The 22,911-nt window shown below is 41.2% G+C and overlaps 1 protein-coding gene across 3 annotated transcripts in view; it reads left to right on the top strand.

Moving 5' to 3' along the window:
* Rab27b (RAB27B, member RAS oncogene family) overlaps positions 1 to 22,911 on the top strand; it is a 148,057-nt gene that overhangs the window by 117,337 nt on the left and 7,809 nt on the right. For 2 of the 3 annotated variants that reach the window (XM_031365979.1, XM_031365978.1), the window contains 4 exons: positions 12,297 to 12,468; positions 14,025 to 14,110; positions 18,870 to 18,973; positions 21,497 to 21,620. In XM_031365979.1, coding sequence (XP_031221839.1) covers positions 12,316 to 12,468; positions 14,025 to 14,110; positions 18,870 to 18,973; positions 21,497 to 21,620 — 467 coding nt within the window. In that variant the 5' untranslated portion in view covers positions 12,297 to 12,315. The remainder of the gene's footprint in view (positions 1 to 12,296; positions 12,469 to 14,024; positions 14,111 to 18,869; positions 18,974 to 21,496; positions 21,621 to 22,911) is intronic. The other variant, XM_031365980.1, reaches the window with a different exon arrangement.

Genomic DNA, 22,911 nt, shown 5'->3' with positions numbered 1-22,911 from the left:
GAGAAGTTTTATGGCCTTAGTTTAGGTTCAAATTTTAACAGTCTTCACTGATTAGTGATTTTCGTGGGTATTTTATATTAGTTATATTAGGCTCATGCTCCAAAATTTTCATGGCTTCCAAATTCTTGAGAAGACAAGAGTGGAGGGAAATCCAGAATGCCTGAATATCCAGACATGCATTTTACATATCCCCAACTGCAGACTTTAGAACAAAACAAAACAATCTTTAAAACAAAAGGCTGAGAAATTCACCATGTGGGTAGAAAATGTCTACAACCATATTTCTAAACCTAAATAGATACCCTCTAATGCCGGCCTCATATTAGAGCAAAAATGTCAACACTTAAATTCTGGATACTCAACTTCATTAACCAAGGCCACCAGCACCCTTTGTACATTGAAAGGAGTCTCGCACTCCCCCACGCTGGGCCCACATCCACATCCTAACTGCTTCTCAGCCCGACTTGCCTTTTTCCTTTCCCCTCCTCCAAATCCAGCTTTTGTCCAACCCCTTTGAGAAAGGATTCATTCTTTTCCCACCCTATCCCCTATGAGTGTCTCCTCTCCTCATAGGGATGAGGGAGACTGGATGCTGATCAGTCTCACAGCTCCAACTGCATGCTGAAGTAGAATGTGTGTGTCTGGTAGAAGGATACTCCCAATCCAAAGTAAAGTTCAGACTCTGCACTTTCCTTTTACCTAAGATCCCCGAACTGTGAGGTAAGCATTTCCTCTGCTCTAACTCCATTCCCTGCGGATGGACTCTCTTCACCCCAGTGCTTATTAGTCACAAAACGCTTATGAGATATCAGCTAAAACAATAGCCAGTAAACATTATCTTCCTGAACCATTCTGGGAACTTCTTTTTTATCCTTAGAATGTCCTGGCTGCAGGAACTATCTAAAATTATCTTAGAATGGAAAGTTCTTAAAAATACACCATTCATCTTATTTTGATAGACGCCTGCCTATGAATCGATAGGCGCTATTCAGTTGTGCTCTGTACACCACAGAGGCAGTGTTCATGGTGGATACTTTGATTAACATGCCTTTGTGCAGATAATTAAGCAAAGCAGAAGTCTGACATGATTTTCTCAACGCAGCAGCATGCTAGCAAACGAGCCCAGTCTTCAGCATTATTACACTGACATTTGAAAAGTCAGTAAAGGATTTTAAGAACCATGTAGAGGGAAGGTCCTGGGAAGATTTTGGTCACGGTACAGACATTTTAAGAGAAATGTTGAGGAAAACTATTGTGTAACACAGTTGCTATGGTTACTAATAACATTTTATTTTATTATTTTAAAAACAATTTTATTTTCTTTGTATGGGTTCTTTCTTAAGCACTGAGCCTTCTCCCCAGCCCCACAATGTATTACGTCTTTAACAGTTGCTAAAGGCGAATTTTAAATATTCTCATTAGAAAGAAAGATAATTATATGAGTTGATACATCATTAATTATCTCCATTAGCCATTTTATAATGTTTATATACTTCAAAATATTTTGCATATAATAACTCCATGAAATTTTTTGTCAATTTCAAAGTAACACATGTAGTGCTGACTTCAGAAAACCCTGGTGGAGCACTCCACATTTATGAAGCCTGAGTTCAATCCTCAGCACCAAGAAATAACTGTTTAAAAGCAAAAACAAAACAAAACAAAACAAAACAAAAAAAACCCATAGCTTAATTGAAGCTTTATCTTTATTTCCTCTTTAATGATATCTAAGAGTAGAAGCTTCACTTTACAATATAAATTTAATCTTTTCATTTATCATACGACTCAGCAACAGAGAAAGATGGATTACCTTGGTCATAGTGGACACTACTTCCTTACCAGGATTCAAATCTACTTGCACAGTGGCAGCCATGTCATCCTGGGCACAAAGGATTTCTTAAAACAGACAAATAGGAGATCCGCTAAGTAGGGAACCCATTTTCTAGCCTGTAACTGACTCACACTCAAGGAGGCACTGGCTCCCCGACATACTTCCAATTGCTTCTACAGTGATTAATCCCCTCACAATATCTTTCAGATTTTCTCCGTTTTGAAAGAACTAAATGAGGCAGTGGTGGAGCACGCCTTTAATCCTAGCACTTGGGAGGCAGAGGCAAGCAGATCTCTGAGTTCAAGGCCAGCCTGGTCTACAGAGTGAGTTCCAGGACAGCCAGGGTTGTACAGAGAAACTCTGTCTCAAAAAACCAAAAAAAAAAAAAAAAAAAAAAAAAAAAAAAAAAAAAAAAAAAAAAGAAAAGAAAAAGAAAAAGAAAAAGAAAGAAAGAACTAAATGGGAGAGATCCTTTGTAGATCTTGAGGAATTTACCCCTTTAAAAAAAAAATAATTATTGCCTGTAATAGAAGTTCAAATTTAGAGAACCCAATAAAGCTTCTCTTTCTTTTTTTTTTTTCTTAAAATATGACTTCTTTAGTGTAAACAAGTCGTGCAGCCCATTAACCAGGTGGGGATAAAAGCTTTCCAGGTCCAATATACTAAATGTTCCAAGAGTGCTAGAAGCTCGGTTTGTTAAATTGAGAGGTTTATGAGACATCTTCTGTGGCTGTGTTTTGAATGAGTAGTTATACAGTTTCAGGAGCTTACTCCTGTTTCCCATGGAAGTGAAGCTTAGGGTATCTGAAAGCAACTCTGTGTAGCCGGGCACCATGTCAAGGGAACAGGAACAGTAGTTTGCATTAGAAGTCATCAGTGTGTGCCAAGATCGGGGATCACTAATAACTGGAGGAAATGTCCTTCAACCCCAACAGGATCAAGTTAGATAAACAGACTCCATTCTCTTCCCGAGCATTTTCTATACTGGCTGAGTTGCCTAAAGACATCATTGAGGTTTCAACCTTTCAGCCTTTGTCACATCTACTCTGTCACATCTGGCCCAAGGTGACCTGCACTGAGGAGGAAGATGCTCCCGTCTTAGTTGCCTTCTTTCTGTCTTGCCCTACCACAGCATTAAATGCTTACAGAGCTTCTGACCAGCCCCTCGAGGCTTGGATATTTGAATCTGTGAACTCTCCAGGGGATGAAGACAAACAGACTCACTATAGGCACACTTGATCACATCGATGCTCAGGTTGCTCTCCAGTGTTATGTGGCTCAGATACCAACACAACATCTGTCTCAGACTCTCACTTAGTGTCATGACTGATGCATTTATTTGCATAGAGGATTGCTTGTGAAGATCCTGCCAAATAAAACCTAGTTTATGAAGAGGAAGCCAGTTTACCTGTGATCATCATATAGAGAGTGACTATTATACACTTACATTGGGCTTAAGGTGGCTATTTTTCTTTGAATATGATGAAAATTACTAGCAAATTGTTGTATTGCAAGCAAAGATCCATTCATTTAGCTAGGCCAAAAGTCACTTGAAAAAATAAAATATTTACCTTATTAGAAACCTATAGGATTTCAAATAATTGGTTTTATTAAAATATATACCACAAAATAAGTCTTTAGGAGCATTTAGTACAATGGTTTTAGAATATTCATGAAGGTATTCCAATGTCACTTCCTAAATCCGAGACATTGTCACAAAAGTCCATACCCAATATCACCTTTTTTCCTTCACCTTGCTTCTGGTAAACTGGCTCTATGAGTTTATCTTTTCAGTGTCTTTTATATAAATGCAATTGTCAACTATGTGGCTGTACTAATTGGTTTTATTTGTCAACTTGACACAAGCCAGAGTTATCAAAGAGATAGGAGCCTCCCGTCAGGATATGCTTCCATGAGATCCAGCTGTGAAGCATTTTCCCAGTTAGTGATCAAGAGGGGAGGGCTCATCCCATTGTGGGTGGTATCCCTTGGCTGGTAGTCCTGGGTTCTATAAAAAAGCAAGCTGAGCAAGCCAGGGGAAGCAAGCCAGGGGAAGCAAGCCAGTAAGCAGTACCCCTCCATGGCCTCTGCATCAGCTCCTGCCTCTAGGATCCTGCCCTGTGTGAGTTCCTGTCATGACTACCTTTAGTGATGAACAGTAAATGCAGAAGTGTAAGTTGAATAAATCCTTTCCTCCCCAGCTTGCTTCTTGGCCATAATGTTTTGTGTAGGAATACAAACCCTGAATAAGTTAAATTGGTATCAGCATAGTGGGGTATTCCTGTGACAACCTGATCATGTTTAGGGGAGGACTGTGGAGGACTTTAGAACTTTAAGCTAGAGGAGCCATTGGGATGTTAAGAGCTCTGTGAGATGTTCTGTAGGAGCTTGGAAAATAATGTTGAGAACAGTGCAAACAATGGAGGCCTGGCTTGTGAAATTTCAGGAGAAGATTTAAGACTCTTATCAGGGCCATGCTGTTTTGATTGTGAAGATTCTGTGGGGCTGAAGAATCAGCAGTGATTAACAAGATACCAGAACTACTAAAGCAAACCTTTGCATTACAGGGACTATTGATGCTGGTTAGCTAGAGGTAAGAAACTAGTGGTGATTAAGAAGAGACCAGCATCGTTGGGGTGTAATTTTCTGGGAAATATTTTCTGAGAGCACAAAGAAGCTGTATTCCAGAGGTAGGCAAGGTTGTACCTTGTGCTGCAGCTGCACTTGGTAATGTGTAAGAGTCACCCAGGTGGTACTGATTTTGAAACATGAAGTGGCAGCAGCTGACGTTTGGCCCTGTGAGAGGCCAAGAGGGGCCATTGGTGAAGATGCAGCCTCAGGAGCAGTTGAAGGGCCAGGACTGAAGGAGTCATGCAAAGATGTTGAGTCTTAGCACCATGAAAAGAGCCAGTGAGAGGCTATTGGTGAAAGGGCAGTCCAGTTGCTGCCGAAGACAGCAGTGTTTTAGAGATGTCAGTACCATGAGATGACCACCAAGAACAGCAGCAGCAGTGGAGTACAGGCAGCTGGGTCCTTAGAAAGACAAGCTGTGTGCTACAAAGGCACACGTTGACTTGTGAAACTCTCCTAGACTGTGCTTTGTAGCCTGAGTGATAGCCTGAGAGGGGTTCTAAAATAACCAATCTTGAACTATTCATTTCCATAACCACACTTGTGTCCAGAATGTCAGAGTAAAATTATAGATAGCCCAACAAATTGACATTTACTCAATGAATTAATGGATCAATTTTTTTTTCCAAGGGAGGAGTCTCTTCTAAAAGGTAAATTTTATTTAGTGAATTCAATGGCATTTTTTTTACCACTGCAAAGGTTTATCACAATTCAATTTCATTTCAGCTTTAAATCTACTGAGGATTAATGAATGAGAGCTTATGTCAAAGGTTCAGACTACAAATATGCATCTGTCAACCTAAATGAACCACACAGGCTTAATGTAATAGGAGTGAATTTGTCCATTTGAAAAAAGTAAATGGGTGACTTTTATTTTTCTGAGACCAAGGGTTATAATATAATCAACTAATAATTCAGTGAGCCCTGCAACTTGGCTTGCCCTAGTAGTAAAGGCTAGAAATTTCAACAAAGAGGCTTAAAAAGGATATAGTTATATTGACATGTTATCATTATTTGTACATATTAATTTCATTCCTAAGTCATTTTTTAATTCTATAAATTATTTTTTCTCTAAAGTACCATTTTAGTTAGGTTTAGTTTTACATTATTGTATTAGTTAGGTTTGTCAACTTAAAACATTAGAGTCATCCAAGAGGAGAAAACAGTTATTGAAGAACTACCTCTATCCAACTGTGGTCATATGAGTAGAACGCTTTCTTGATTAATGGTTAATATTGAATGGCCCAGCATACCATGGAAAATGCTATCCCTGGTCACATGGTCCTGGGTGCCATGAGAACCAAGGTGAGCAAGCATGGACAGCAAGCCAGGAAGCAGTGCAAACAAGAGGTACCAGTGAGCATGTGTTAGATGATGTGTCCTCAGAGATAGGCAAACATGAGCAGAAAGTGTATGAGAGAAGAACAAATAAATGCTCCTCTGGAGAAGCCCTTTTCACTAAGCCCCAGCTCATTTTAGGACAACCCGGTAGGCTCTGTGTGAGCACAAGTTGTATCTTCAAAGCATGCAGTCTTCTGTGGCTTTGTCCTTTCCGAGGATCTCAAAACAGTTCTTTTAAGATATAACACTCAATTTGGGGAAGATTTATTATCATGGAGGTCTCCTCCTGCAGTGGATGAGAACAAATACAGCCACAGCTGGACAATGTACAGAGAGGGATCTTGAAACACTCAGGCCTAAATGGTCTGTCTCCACCAAACCCTTCCCTGAAGGGCTCAGTCAACTCTGCAGAAAATAAAGGCAGAAAGCCTGTAAGAGCCAGAGGGAACTTGAGACTGCTTTTTAAACTGAAGAGTGTCTGTGACTGTGTGTGTGTGTGTGTGTGTGTGTGTGTGTGTGTGCCTGTGTGTTCATAGAGGACAGAAGCAGCGTAATAGCTTAGGAGTTGGTATTACAGGAATCCATTATCTTGCTAACGTGGGTGCTGGGATCTAAACCGTGGTCCTCCGCTAGAAGCATCAAGTACTTTTTACTGCTGAGATCCAGATGTAGACTTCTCTAACCCTTGCACTTAACATAGAAAGCAAACTCAGAACTCCAGCTGGAAAGTACTATGGTGATCATTAATTTTAGTGCTATCTCACAGAGAGACCAGAATCCAATGGCTAAACTTAGGACTGCTCACAAAATTAAATAATCATGAAACTTTTGCATTTGATCAGAATGTAAATGTGATGTGTAGATGTGATAGCATATATAAGATGTGATATACGCTATCACATCTTCTACACAGGACAGGGAATCTGAACCCATGAAAACTCAACAAAATGGCTGCCTAAGCAGGACATGAACAATGAAAACATGGTGGCATGCCAACATGGATAGGGGAAATCTCACATGGTTCCACCCCTATATGAAGAACTTTAGGCAATGGACAGCTGTTGAGACAGAGAGAGAGTCAGTATTCTCTATGGGCAAGACCCCGAAATGGTTATCTAAATGTTCATCCCTTCATATGCATATGTCCAAGCACACACACACACACACACATACACACACACACAAAAGAGTGGACTCAGCAGGTTGTATTATCTGTGTTTATAAATAAATACATATATGTACATTTATATGTAACAGTTATAATGTGTGTGTATGTATATATATGCACACACTTATGTATAAAGGTAATAAAGACCAGAAGGTCATGAATTTCAGAGGGTGTATGGGACATGGGAAGAGTTGAATGCAGTAGAGGGAGGAGAAATAATATAAGTACAGCATTCATAAATGAAATTCTCAAAGAAAAGGAGGAAAGAAGGATGAATGAACTTAGGGTGAACAGGAACAGTGGAAAATGGGGGTAGATAACAGAGAATGTGGGCAACCTTAGTTGTGAAGGCAGGAGTGAAACTCATGGGTCCCAGCCCTTACAAGGAGCCAATGCCCTCCTCTATATAAGGACAGTATTTCTACCTTCTCCCTGCCCAACATGGACTCCATTGCTTTTATTTTTTTTCTCTCTCAAAACTTAAACTTGATGTTTATTTTTTTCCTCAATTAAATACAAATTTTTTTTTTCTCTAGAGACAAAATGTTTCCCCAAGTTTTGTTTATTGTTGAGATTGCAACTCAATTTCCCTGCTCTCTTTCAAATTCATGGCCTCTTCTTCATCAAATTTTATTGCATTCATATGTGCATTTGTGTGTGTGTGTGTGTGCGTGTGTGTATGTATGTATGTGTGTGTGTGTATTCCTCACTATAACCTGTTGAGTCCATATAATGTTTCTTAAATGTATGTTTTCAAGGCTGACTATTCGGCACTGGCAATTGGTGTACTCTTTCACCTTGAGAGGACCTCTCTTGCTCCCAACTTTACTCAGTTGCCTGTAGTTCCCTGTATAGGACTGAAGCCTCCTGGGCTTTTCCTAGTCTAATTTGGCATGCTCGTTGGTGTAATCTTTGTTCAGTTCACATTTGGCCAGTCATATGGATGAGGCTTTGCAATGTGGCTTCTCATATTTCCATGAGACCTGCTCTCACTTCAAATTTCCTCTTCCTCTAGCTCTTACAATCTTTCTGTACCCTATTCCATAATGTTCCCCATGATTTAAGTACAGGAATGTGTTTTAGATTTATCCACTGGGACCAGGCTCCACGACCCTGCATTTTGAATGATTTGGGTTTCTGTAGTGGTCTGTCTGTTGGAAAGTTTCCTCGATGAGGGGTAATGACTACACTTATCTGCCAGTCCATTTCTAATATAGTAAATGAGGGCAAAACTTGGCCTTTTGTTCAGTTAGAGACCAGTAGTCTCTTCTGAAAGTCTCCATCCTCACTGGTGTGTGTTTACATCTGAACAACAGGGGTCCATGTGATTATGAGTAGTTATTGCTCCCCTCAGACTCTGCAGAAGCTGTGGGTGTGATGTAGCTTACATCTTTCCCCTCCTCTTCCTGCCCTACTTGCTGTCCTCTGAAGGGTTCTGGGCACAGCACTCCGTCTTCTGTATGTCTCTGTCCTCCTGGCTCTTTGACATAGTGTGACATGGTGATAAAGACCAAGAATCAAATGTGATCCCAGAAGCATTGCCGTCTCTTGGCTTTTTCTCCTTTTTAAGATGGGTAGAACCAAAAAAATGACAAGAGGACCAGTCTTAGAACAGAAACGAACAATATTTTTAAAACTTGTCAGCTACTTAATCCTTTCTAGATAAATTTCTATCCCGTTTCTTAGAAAAGGAAACCTTAACACTGCTTTCTTTCGCTTCCCGGTGCTGTGTTTGCTATGACAGGGAAAGAACATCGCATCAGTCATTTTAGGACTCAGAGAATAATGTGGTAATAAAAAGAGAAGTGAACTAAACACGTTTCAGTTAGACAGATATAAATGTGTATAAGTAAATACCAGCAAGAGAGAACAGGTTATTAATGCTTTCAAGAGAAACTTAAAATAAACCATCTAATTCCTATTTTATTTTATTTTATTTGGTTTTTCCAGATAATTCCTATTTTAATAGGTCAAACAGCATACTGAAAAGACTAAATAACTTTTTTTTCCACAGGCCAGGCTTTGTGTTCCTTTTCTGTGGTTCTGTGTCAGTGTCACAGTGTATCCAACACTCTTCACTTACAGAGCAGAGGCAATGTGGGCCACAGTAAATCTAGTCCCTGGTAGCCAATCCTGCTCACTCTGGATTAGATCTTGACTTGGAGGCAGCCTTGTTGCCCCAGACAGGTTGTAAGCAATGAACTAAGGGTAAATTGGCTGCCAGTCAGGGACAAGTTAGGTCACATACTTGGCAAGTGCTTAATGGCTTCATACTGTAAGTGGAAAGTAAGGTCTCTTGCAGTGGTTCCCTGCCTCTCACCTAGTCTGGATTCTTGCTGTGCTGTAAAACTGCACGCTAGTGAATCTTTCTCTAAGTCCCACTGAACGCCATAGTTCATAAAGGCTACTGCTTTGGATTATAAGCACCACGATCATTCTACTTATTTATCATCATATTCTGCTCTGGACATTTATGCTATAATTTTTTCATTTGTGGTTTTATTTTAAATTCATTTTTCCCCTAGAAACAGAATCTTTTATATCCCAGGCTGGCCTCATACTCACTACATAGCATAAGATGGCCTGGAACTTCTAATCCTTCTGACTTGAGAGATCCTCCCAAGCCCACACCACCACAACCTATTCTATGCAGGGCTTGAGGTAGGACCTAGGTTTTCATTCATCTTAGGCAAGCACTTGACCAAGGGAGCTGCATCCCCAGACCTCTCTACACTCATGTTCCCCTTCTAAATACATGAAGGCTTTGCTAGAAACTAAATTGTGACATCTATCTTTTCAGGATTTCGCCTTTGTGCCCAGCACCCATACTCTGATGGACTTCACTGAATTTGTTTGACATTTAGTCTCTCTTATGATTGCCAGCAATAAAGTGAAATAGTGAAGGAACCTGGAAGTAAAATTTAGCTCGTGATGATACAACCTTTTGAGTAATGACAACCTCTTTTTGTTTTTCCAAGGAACCATACACCCACCAGCATTACGTTCTATTTAGGGAGTCAGTAGCGCCTGTTTTTTTTTTCCTCTGTGGCTTAAACCAAGGAAAGATTTTTGGCAGTAGTGATCTTTGTCTTAGAATAAATTTAAGTCCTCCCTTTCCCAGAGAAAATTGACAGTCTGATAGTAAACTGCGACTCAGAGAGAAGATAGGGAGGTGGTAAGGCAGACCTCCAATAGAGAGTATCATTCTATTTGGGTACCACTGAGGCTCAAAGGTGGGGAGCAGCAGCAGCATCAACTATAAAACTCTGGTAAAATGTTTAGAGCCAGCCAGTTTAGGACTAGATATATCTAGGCAGTCATTATGGCAGAGATGTCAGACAGGGATCCTGTGTTCATGCTTATCTGTGTCCTTTCACTGAGGAGGGCTCTCTGCAGAGAGCTACACATGCTTCCTAAGATGTGATCTTACTTCATCTAGATAGTTTAAAAATGAAGACAAACTTTATAATCAGCGAGATTCTACCCTGAGAGTTCTACTCCATGACAAAGGTAAATTACTAGGAAGGAAACATTTTAAGGCCAACGACATGAATCACTTTATCTCAAAAAAATGTTTCTGATTAAAAAACATATATTCGCAGGGCAGTGGTAGTGCACGCCTTTAATCTCAGTGCTTGGGAGGCAGAGGTAAGTAGATTTCTGAGTTTGAGACCAGCCTGGTCTACAGAGTGAGTTCCAGGACAGACAGGGATACACAGAGAAACCCTGTCTTGAAAAATCCAAAACAAAACAAAACAAACAATAAAAAACAATTCACAATCTAATTCTAATTCACAATCAATTTAGTCCTATTTAGCCAAAGCAATATAGTTGAGATTTGAGTAAATTAGCTCTGTTTGAAAGATATAAATCCCCAAAGCAATGTAATGATTATTAAGTATTATTTGAAAAGTAATTAATTATTTGGTAAGTAGTTGATTATCTACACAGATTCTTTTACCCAAGGACATAATGTCTTTTATCTTGAACCACTATGCAAAATGACACAGTAAAAGCATTTTGGATTAAGTTCCCGTACACATAGATCATGTGTCTCCTCTTCTCGGTCGTTCAGTAGTGTTTGGATGGAACCCAGTTTCTCACACATTCATGTGCATGTTATGCTACTGAGCTACATCCCTCTTCCTTTCCTTACTTTGGAACATGATCAGGTGAAGTTACCCAGAATAGTACCCAGGCTACTATTGAAATGTGATTTTAATCATGGCAGAATAGTCTGTCTCAAACAATAAAATGTCTCCTACATGTTCATATATAGGAACAGCTTCTTTCTCCCGTAATAAACCGATGCTTTCCATGTTAGCAAAGTTTTCATGGGCACCCACTCTCTGTTGAAGGATAGATGGATGAATCAGAAAGTTGTAGCCAACATGAAATCATTGTGTGAACTTTACCAGCAACAGAGGGTGGTGTCACTCAGATGAGTGTACTGTTCGCCTTGGAATGCCTGCTGCAGATGCATTTGCACTGGCTTTGGGTTGGTCCATAGTCACAGGCATCATAGTCGCAGAGAAGGAGGGACCTGTGTACCGGAAGAAAGGAGAAGGTGCCCAGGCAGAGAGGGGGTCTACCACTGGGATGGCCAAAAATACACCTGGTAATAGCTCCTCTTCTCTCCTGAGGCCTGGAGTTTGCTACTGGGCAACTCAGCACAGACTCATGGGGGAAAGGGCCTGATAGGTTCAGGAGGGAAGGTGTCTAACAGTTACTGTGAAGGGGTCTGATAGGTTCAGGAGGGAAGGTGTCTAACAGTTACTGCTGTGGGATTTCACATCAGTGTTTTCAAATGGCCTCATACCAGTTGAGAAATTCTTAAGGCTACAGAGGGATATTTTGTGTGGACATAATAGACACCTTGTCCTTCATTATTAGATGCAAACCTCTATAGCGTCTCCATTCTGCATGCAATCGCGGTCACTGCTCATTCTGCATGTAATCGCGGTCACTCCCTACCTTCGCTGCCTCACTTCCCAGTGGAGTTTCTGATCTCGTATTCCCCTTCTTTCCCCACCGGCACACCTCTGATCCTCCAGAGGCTTGCTTTGGAAACAAATGGCCTTGACTTTTAGCTTCCTTTATTGTGGTACCCATGTCTAGTTTACAGATGCTTGATATTGTGTCACGTGATGTAAAGTCATAACATTACAGGCAGACCCTCATGCATAGAGCTGCTTTGGCCAAATGATTTCAGCATTTTGGCACAATAGAGGCTTTTGATGCTGATGCCATTAATTAAATGTGTGTGGTATTGGGAAGGCAGGCAGAGGGAATCAACTTTAACTATATCATACTTCTTCTCTACAGGCCCGACAAGACCATCACTATGACTGATGGAGACTACGATTATCTGATTAAACTCCTGGCCCTTGGAGACTCAGGGGTGGGGAAGACAACATTTCTCTACAGATACACAGACAATAAATTCAATCCCAAGTTCATCACCACAGTAGGAATAGACTTTCGGGAAAAACGTGTGGTAAGTGTTTAAGTATACTGGTACCCTTACTACTTAGCCTCTTATACAAAATGGGAATTGACAAGCTGTGTTTATTGCATCTTAAAATGTTTTTTTTTAATCACATGAAACTCGTAATCTCAAAACTTTATTTCTTATTTTTTCAACCACCAATAACCTTTTGATAGAAAAACATTGAATGGCACTATCTCTTGTCTTCAAAAGCACATGAGGGACCGCAATGTTTTTAGTTTTTTGTTTTTTGTTTTTTTATTTTGTGGATGATGTGTTTTCTAAGATTCCTTAAGGCATCTTTCAAATTTTGATTTATTAAAGTACTAGATGCATTAACTCATTGGTCTGAGGTAAATTCCTTAGACATTGAAGGGCTCACATCCGTACTCCTAACAAAGAGGTTAAAAGTATGATTGGCAAATAGCTGGAGCATGGGATTTGTACATTCTTGCTTCATTTTTATTTCTGTGTAGCCTCAGCCATCAATCACTGGCTTGTTATGAACAGAATGTGAGACCCATCCACGCTATTTTCCATGATAAGAGAGTTTAAGTGAGAATCACAACACCACTTCCTCCTCCTATGCTAGACACTAATGACAGCAAGAAGGATATTGTGACATGTAAGGCATATAGCATAGGCACATAAGTGTAGCCAGATTTCCTGCCACCCATGGTATTCTTGACTGCCAAGATGGCTGTGCCTTCCAGTTGATGTCACAAATCCCACAGGAAATGCTTGGTGGAAAGCCACTGCATGAAAAGTTGAATCCTTTCCTATACCTTATCTGAGAGCCAATAGGCTAGGGGCATCTCTGTTTCCAGCACTCCCATAATTCCTCTGACTTCTTCCCTTAGCAACTCCTACCAATCTAGGTAGAAATCTTGGGTTTTTTTTGTTTTGGTTTGGTTTTTTTGTCTTCTTTTCTTTTCTTTTTAAAGGTATCCATAAAATTTTTTTTAAATATATCCACTAAGCCATGAACATTATCTGCAAAGACCCTTAAAAACGGGGGGGGGGTAAAAGACAGAGGTTGAAGTGTCTCAGCTCAACCCATTGAGAAATTCTGTGTATGTTTTCTACCTAAGTCATTTTGAAAGTTAACTCTATGCTAAAAAGATACAAAGGTACTTGTAAAGCAAACTTTGTGTAAAATGTTTTTCTCATTTGGATCATTTAAGTCTATTACAACCGGAGAGTAGAACAGTTGTGGTCTCCGTTTGCCGATAAAATAAAGAATGCTCAAAGTTTCAATGAAAAGTTGGTGTTTGAACCTCATGCAGGAGTCCTCATCTGATGCCTGCTGCTTCTGCGAGGAAATGACAGAAGGTGTCTAATTTAAGTCTGCAGCATGCCCAAACTGTGTTGAAAACTCAGACTGTACTTGACATTTAAAAGGGAGATATATGTGATACTTCAGGGGAAAATAAAGCAAATATTTATTCTGCACTATGAACTTTGATTATCGTAATCAACAAAAACATGCCGCCGAGGGAACCCAGAGAACTAGAATGTTGACAGAATCCAAGGCCATATTAACTCAGAAGCATTGTGTTTTCCAGGTTTATGACACACAAGGAGCAGAGGGAGCTTCGGGAAAGGCGTTTAAGGTACATCTGCAGCTTTGGGACACTGCTGGACAAGAGCGGTAACAGGAAATTTATTTCTAGCTACCTATACCTTAGAGAACATTGACAAATGAGCCTCAAAAAGAAATGATCTCCAACTTTTCTACCAAGTTCGAAATAGATACCTATTGCCAGTGTGATTGTTCATTCCTATAACAATAGGAGTCTGAGGCAGGAGGATGGCTTCGAGTCGGAGGCCAGTCCTGGTTTACAAATGAGAGAAACTCTGTCTCAAAAAACTAAACACATGAACAGAATAACAACAACAACAACAAAAACTAATGGACATTTGTATCAAGAAATAAAAGCCCACGATCTTTAGTTCATTGTCTACACTGAAATGCATAGTTAGGGCAGCTCACAGCAATCAGATTTACATATATCTTCATACTTCCTAGTGGGGGAGAATTTCTCCAGATTTCCTCTAGTGAAGATGGGGAATTAACCCTGTTGCAAGAGCTGATCACAGTGTTGAAGAAAGGGTGTTTGCACCCTTCCTGTCTTTCTATTCTTCCACCCAGAATCTTTGCCACCTTCTTGGGGACGGCCTTTTCTTGATCAGACTTCACTCACAGCATTACCTGATATCTAGAGTAGCTTTTTGAACTCTGTATATGTCTGTGTATGGTGTGTGTATGTTGTGTATGTTCTGTATGATGTATGTATATATGTGGGCATGTGTCCATGCCATGTGTGTGACTATGAGCATGCCTGTGCCATAACATGCCTGGGAAGGCCGGCCTTGGATGTAAGAGTGCAGGTCTTTGCCTTCTACATTGTTTGAGACAGGGTGTCCTGCTTGCTATTCACTGATGCGCACGCCAGCCCAGCTGGCCCATGCGCTTCCTGGAGTCCTCCTGTCCCTATGCCCCATCTCATTAAAGGAGCACTTAGATTAAGGATGCCAGCTACTATGTCTGGCTTTGTGTGGGCTCTGAGGATCCAAACTGGAGTTTGCTTGTGAATCAAGCACATTACGCACTGAGCCATCTCCTTAAGCCTAGGCCCTTTTACATCTTTCCCTCCTTCCCCCATCTCCTTCCACCAGTCCTGGCTCAAACTCCACCTTCCCAGTGAAGCCAGTAAGAAACTCCTACTTTCTTTTGAAAACTAGTGACACATACGCTCCACCACTTTAACTCTACTAAATGAATGCTATGCCACTGTCTAATAAACTAATGTTTTTCTAATATTGAACTGTTCTTTATTGACTCTCCTGTGGCCATCTCATGCCAACAAAGCTGTGAGCTGCATAAGAGCAGAATTCCTCTTAGTCTCTCAACATCATCTCTTCTGTCCTATTCAAAATAATGAACAATACCCAGTAGCTTGGAGCTTGCAGTGATATTCCATTATTCAATGAAAACATGTTTCTTTGGGACCCGAAGTTTCCAAAGTGTTAAAGACCCTAATTCAATAAAACCCTCTACTATCAGATTAAGGAAAAGTGACAGCAAAATGACAGCAAAGATATGTAGGTGACATCTTGCCCCTGCTTCGGCATCATATGTCTTACAATGCTGATGCTTGTAAACACCCATATTTTTGAAATGCATCCAAAATGTTCTCACTTTCAGCGAGTGTAAACGCCAGGAGAGGTGCCGGGCCCTCTCTGTTAGCTTTTTTGACTGTGAATTCCATTTACACACACCCTTCAACACTGCTGGTTCTTCTGAAGTCATTCCTCATAAGAGTCTCCTTTCATGTGTCAGCTTTGTTGTCACAGAGATGTATGTTTTATAGACCAATTTAATTCATTTTTGAAGAGGCAATATGAAAAAAAAAAGTGCTTCCCATATGTCCTCGCACATGAGATGTCAGCGTTGCATGATAGCCGACTGCTCTCATCTGTCCCCTTAATACAGCTGCATTGTGGGGCAAGTGGGGAATGGGAGGGGCTCTCTTAGTAACTCCTGGCTTATTCATCCCTTGAGAATTTTGTATGCTGTGGATATAAGGTGTAGCTAAGCAACTATGTAAACAATACACCAGACAGCGGCCCTATGCCTTGGGGCATCTGACAGTATAATCCAGGTAGGGGTAATGGTTGTTGATAAGAGTCAATCCTGGGAAAGCAGGATACTACATAATCCTATGTGAACGTCAAGTGTTCAGCCCTTATGCCTCTCAAGGAAAAAAGCATAAGAAGGTGTCTGACTTGGAGATCTCTATTGTGATCTGTGGTCTTAACTTTTCCCATCCTGCTGAGTCATTGACTAATTGAGATGGGAGGAAGACAGGGCATGTGGCTGGGTATCAGTTGCATAAATCTTCCAAGGCCTAATGGAAGGAAGGGTAACAAAGGAGACATGGTCCACGATGTTATCCTGCACCGCAGCAACAGTGTCCTGTCTGGGCTGCTGTTAGTGAAGGAACTGTGGCTTCAGTCGGATGAGGGATGCTCTTTAATTGCTTTGGTATGTGCTCTGGGCAATGAGGAAAATAACACACAGTTGTTCTCCACACACACACACACACACACATACACACACACACACACACACACACACACACACACACACATATATTAAAGACCAGTTTTCTCAGCCACAAAGTATGATAAATAAGAAACAGTTCTGTGAGCTCAGTTTTTCTGCGAGAGCAGAATCCTTGTGATCTCTAAGAACTTCTCAGCCAATGGCAGAGACAGACCTACGTGGATAAAAACCAAGTAATGCTTTGAACTTACAATCTACACCTTTTGACATCGTGTTAATGCTACCTGATAGGAATGAGTGCTTTATCTCTCTCCTCATATTTTAAAGTAATTCTCTTTTGATGTGATTTAAGTTCTGTAAGATTATTGAATCTTGGTACCATGCTCTGTCTTTTCCTTATTCTCTTTAATATCAAAATGCACTTTTTAAGTAAATAACATGTTCTGGGCTTTGAAACTAAACTGTGTTCTAAATTGGAAACGTCACTCCGTTTTCCTTGGAGCTTACAGATTAGTGTAGACAGCAGTCAGTCTCAGCATAGCCCCAGGATGGTCTCCCCACAGTAGGAAGACAGAAGGTGGTAAGTGAGCCCTCCAGGTAGTGGAGGTTCCATACAGCTCAGAAGGAAGCAGAGAATGCACCGATGCTTTACATGTATACTCATACACAATGCATGAGGGAGTGTAATCCAGGCGAAAGGACAACAGAGGAAGGGAAAACAGTATTGGAAGGCAACCCACAGAACAAGCAGCATGCAAGAGGGCCCAGGGGGGACAGTGAACTTTATCAGAACTAAAGGATTAGCAGGCCTGTTGGTAAACAAGAGATGAGGCCTAAGAGTGAGGAGGTGGGGTGTGGGGAGAGGGGTGGGGACGTCGGGGGGAGTGTTTTGTTTTGTTTTGTTTTGTGTTTGTTTTCTTGGGTATTTTTGGCTTCATGAGGTGTTTGGGGGCTATCTTAAGAGCTGTATATAGTCATTAAAAATGTTGTTAGTGAAAAAAAATCACAAAATCAACAGGAAGAAATGAGGGCTCCCCAAAACTGCCCACAGGAAGATGGCACTTGAGGGTAAGAGATGCTGGGTGTGAGGCAGGTGTAGTGGAATAGAGTATAAGGAGATGAGCTAGTGAGGACACAGGCATTGATGATGCGTAGAGGGTAAAGAGGGAAGAGACTAGGACCTTCCAGCAGGTAGAGGAGGCCTGGAAAAGAAGACAGGAAGGAGAGCAGTTTAGTTTGTAATATGGGATGCTGGAAATGCCTGAATTTTTTCTATGTGGGAAAATCTCTGAAGCACACATGTGAAGGGCAGCCAAAAGCTAAGTCTACATATCTTGGACTGTTCATTGTACAGGCTACAGCTTAGCCAAGGAAACAAATGAGCTCCTCCAGTTGCACGTGCATCCAGTGAGATGGCTCCAGAACAGAACTCTGAGAACACCAACCTGAAATATTTATAAAGCAGAGACGAGAGACCAAAAATTCGGAAACCATTGAGGAGAGCAAATCCCTACTTCTCTATTTCAGAGCTATGTGCATTTCTGAAATTCCGTGGTTAACTTCAAACCTCCGCTGGTCCCTATGTGCATTCTCCAGTCTTGCCCTGGGTGATGTCATTGTGGCCTTGAGCCCATCTTCATCTTCACTACAGAAGTCAGGACAGGACCAGGGAAAGGGTCTATGAGAGTGTATCTTAGCACTTGTACAAGAGTTTACTCTCAGTCCTCTGCCATGAGTGAATATTCTCACTTCCTCTCTCCATCTTCTGAGTTTTTCCTTTGTCCTTCCTTTAGTTCATCTTCCCGAGATCTTCTTCCATGGGGGATTCACACACCCACCTAAGAGAGAGTTTCACCCCCAAGGAATCCTTTGAAGAGAGTTCATCATCCTTTTCAGTTCTAGCTGCTGCCGACCCATGGTGTGCTTCTTAGGCTCGCTGGGGATGTCACTCTCAGCTTAATTATGTGTCTGCTTTTCTTCTGTGCACAGACAGGAAAATTTGAAAAGCCTAAGTTAAAATACACTATAAATAGGCCAAGATTGTTAAATGTGGACCACAGGTTGCCGTCAGGCAAAACGAAAACAATTCCAAGGGGTTGCTATGGCCAGGTGGTGATTAAATGTAACTCTGTATTAGTGCCATGGCACCATACAACCCAAAAGAGGTCTTTAGAGAACATCTACAAGCAAATCTTCCCTCCCTGCCCTACAGCCATTTCTGGCCTAGTCTCATGTGTCCATCAAGTATGATAAGGGCTCATCGTAGACATGGTGTGTATGTATGTTTGTCCTTGATTGTTGGTTTGTGGCCTGAGAAACAGTCGCTATGCTTCATCAACAGGTTCCGGAGTCTCACCACCGCCTTCTTCAGAGATGCCATGGGCTTCTTACTAATGTTTGACCTCACCAGTCAACAGAGCTTCTTGAATGTCAGAAACTGGATGAGTAAGTGGGTTGGGTAATACACACTGGCAGCCTCTTTGAAACTTAGCAACTCTATGGGCTTGTTTGCTTATGAGATGCAGCCACAAGTGAACTCTGAAAGACACAAGCATAGTATAGCCTTACCATCTCCAGAGGGGTGGCCTGTGTCAATTAACAATATGTATTAGAATACTATTTCCTTTGACATTCTTCCTAGAGCAAGCCTATGTGACTATCTCACTATTAAGGTCTTTTAGTGTTCTAGTTAAGCAGGCATTAATTTCACTTGTCTAGTAAGTCTTACAGATGGTTTACAAAGTGATAACATCTATGGTATTAGATTTGATTAAGTAAGACACAGAGAACATCCAAAATGTTTTATGGGAGGGGATGCTAGCCCCTAGACATGTTCAAGGATGAAAGGGTGAACTATACTACAATCTATTCTGGAGAATAGTAAGCCATGTTAAGGCATAGTTCTGGAATCACACAGCTCACGCTACTTTTTACTTGAACAAAATGTTGTTAAAGGAGGATGTATAGGATGCTTTATCAGTAAAATGCTTGCTGTATAAGCATGAGGACTTGTGCTCAGGAACCCATGTTTTAAAAAAAAAATGCCAATAGTTGTAGGCTGCACTTCTACTTCCTAGATAGCCATTTAATCCATGTGATAAACAGGTAGACATATAACACCTGAAGAATAGCACGATAGTGAATTCTAGTCCTGAAAGGCAAGCGAGTACATGTGTACATACAGCTATATAAGCATGTGTGTGCAAACATATACACACAAAACCAAATAAACTCTCCAGCCTCCACTCCAGCTCCTTTCCTAAGACCCCTCGGAGTCTGTGATTCATATTTAGCTTGGACTAGAAGCCAAAGTCCTTCAGCTACATCATGGAGACTGAAGCCTGGCTATCTTTTCTGTTCTTTCTTCCTGAGACTCCAATCTCTGGTCCTCAGCCACACAGGCTCCCAAGGTGTCAAAGCCCACTCCTGCCTGAAAACATTTGCCCCTGCCTTCCCCTCTGCCTGGATTCCACTTCTGCAGCTGACAGGCCCTTGCTACTTTATTCCTTCCCAAGGTTTTGCCTAGATCCTATTTTTCCCTTTGCAGAGGCCTTTTCTGACCTGCTGCTCCACCTACTGGAAGACCTGTCTTCACTCTGTGTCCCTGCAACACTAAACAGTCCGTTTGGACACTGTCACCACCCAACATCCCTAGAGATTCTTACATTTACTTGTGTCGTTTACTATTTCCAGCCTAGTATGCAAGCACCAGGAAAGAAAAGGCCCACCCCTTTGTTCCAAGCCAAGGTTCTGTTCTTTCTGACATTTTGTACTTGTTCAACCTCTATTTACACCAATGTCTATATTGTTATATTTCTACTTAGTACAACACAGTATAGAAAATTAATAATACACTCAATATAGTGGTGTGTAAAATTTTATATGTGTTTTGGATGTGAATTCAGTAACCAGTTGCAGCCAATAGGGAAAGTATCAACAAATCCTACCTTTCTTAATTACCTCTCCAAATTAATGTTTACCCTAGGATCTGTCTTTATTTCCTTTGAATGTTGTATGTCCTTATCCAAATTCTGGTACTATGATTAGACTCTGGTGAGACCAGGAAATACTAAGATTATTAGATTCTCTCAGAGAATGGTTTGTTTGCTGGTTTTGAAGGCAGATGGTCCTCTCCCTCAAGTCTCCAGGAAGATATTATTGGGATTTAAGATAATTAATTGCCGTGTCTAATAACCTCTGAGTTTCTAACACTCTGATCATTGATATTACTGGATAAATCTGTGTGCTTCTTCCAGTCTTGGCTACACGGCACACAGCAGACCATAATGATGAGGTGGAAAACACAGGAGGACCGGTCTCACTTACCTTTCAGTTTCTTTTCTCATTTCCTACATTCCTTCCTCCTTTTTCTTTCATTCTTCTCTCTCTTTCTCCCTCTCCCTCTCCCCCCCCCTCTCTCTCTCTCTCACACACACACACACACACAAACACATACACACAGAACAAGAGAGAGAGAGAAGTTTGCCTAAAGAAAAGAGAGAAAGATGTTAGGTTCCACTTTTTTCTCCATGAATTTCTGCTTTTTCAAAGCCTGTCCATTTCAGAGATCATCACTCTGATTTGAGGAGGAGGGAAGAGAGCTGCCATCTAATGGAACAAGCAAATCATGCTCTGCCATCCCCACTTATATCTGAGGATCTGAGGGCAGGAAGCCACATAGGCCAGAGGGCAGGTGTAGAAGAGCATGTTTAAGATATTGATTCAGGTGTTTCCTGTGTACCTGTCTGTCAGTGTGACACTCTGCAATTTGTGAAGTATCAGCTCAATCCATTTCATAGATAAAAAAAAAAAAAAAGATTGAGGAGAGGAGACGACAAGGCTGATCATTAGTAGTAGCCAACAAAGCTGCAGATGACCAACTAGGTTAGGAATCTGGGAGGACAAGAGCAGCCTTTGACATCAGTTGTCTGTGACCAACTCACTGTTTCCCTCTGCCTTCTTACCAAGGCCAACTGCAGGCGAATGCCTACTGTGAAAACCCAGACATAGTATTAATTGGCAACAAAGCAGACCTGCCAGACCAAAGGGAAGTCAATGAACGACAAGCTCGGGAGCTGGCTGAAAAATACGGGTAAGTCAGTTTCCCCAGGAACCACCTGACCTTGTCCAGAGATGAAACAGAGCCATGAAATAGACAGGTGAAAGAATGCCCTGGAATCAGAAAACGTGGTGAGTTCAAAAGACTCTTCAGGCTGAAGAGATGACTCACTGGGCAGAGTGAGGACCTCTGTTTGGGTCACTTGCACCCATGTGATAGCTGGCCATGGCAGAATATGTCTATAACCCTAGTTCAGGGAAAAGCCACCCAGCCTAGAAAAATTGATGAGTGTCAAATTCAGTGTAGGACAATGAGATTCACAAGGAAACATGCTTGTACATACATACATACATACATATATACATACATACATATATAAAACACATGCACATGTAGGTACACACAGACACACAGACACACAGACACACACACACACATACACACACACACACACACACACACACACACACAACCCTTGCAGAAGTCATATTAATAGCACCTAACATTTATTGAGTCTTTGTTGTGTATTGGCAACTGTTGCTTGTTTAAAGTTGCTTCCTTAAAGTTTAGATCTCCTTGAAACTGTTAATTCTGAATAAATGTAGCTTATATTTCCCATGAATATTATATTTAATATAAGTGGCATTTCAAAATCTAGGTGATTGGCTGCAGGAAAGTAAAATGTTAGTGGTCCTACTGAGCTCTGGCTTAAGCTTTCTCTTACTGCCTTAGTTTATTTCATTGTGTTAAAGCAATAGTGACATCCTGACTTCAACTTCCTCACTACCTCTTGTGATGGATTCCCACATGTCTTACTTAGGCTTTCTATTCCTGCACAAACATCATGACCAAGAAGCAAGTTGGGGAGGAAAGGGTTTATTTAGCTTGCACTTCCACATTGCTGTTGATCACCAGAGGAAGTCAGGACTGGAACTCAAGCAGGTCAGGAGCTGATGCAGGGGCCATGGAGTGATGTCTCTTACTAGCTTGCTTCCCCTGGCTTGCTCAGCCTGCTTTCTTATAGAACCCAAGACTTCCAGCCCAGGGATGGCTCCACCCACAAGGGCCCTACCCCCTTGATCACTAATTAAGAAAATGCCCTGCAGCTGAATTTCATGGAGGCACTTCCCCAACTGAAGCTCCCTTCTCTGTGTTAACTCCAGCCTGGGTCAAGTTGGCACACAAAACCAACCAGTACACCACATAATGGCGTCCCAACAGTGTAACAGAACAATTCCCCATTTTTATTTACTTAAAAGAAGGAGAAGGAGAAGGAGGAGAAGGAGAAGGAGAAGGAGAAGGAGAAGGAGAAGGAGAAGGAGAA

The sequence above is a fragment of the Mastomys coucha genome, unplaced genomic scaffold (assembly GCF_008632895.1).
Source record: "Mastomys coucha isolate ucsf_1 unplaced genomic scaffold, UCSF_Mcou_1 pScaffold13, whole genome shotgun sequence".
NCBI lineage: Eukaryota > Metazoa > Chordata > Mammalia > Rodentia > Muridae > Mastomys > Mastomys coucha.
Note: the sequence above shows the minus strand (reverse complement) of the source record. Positions and strands in the feature narration are given on the sequence as shown.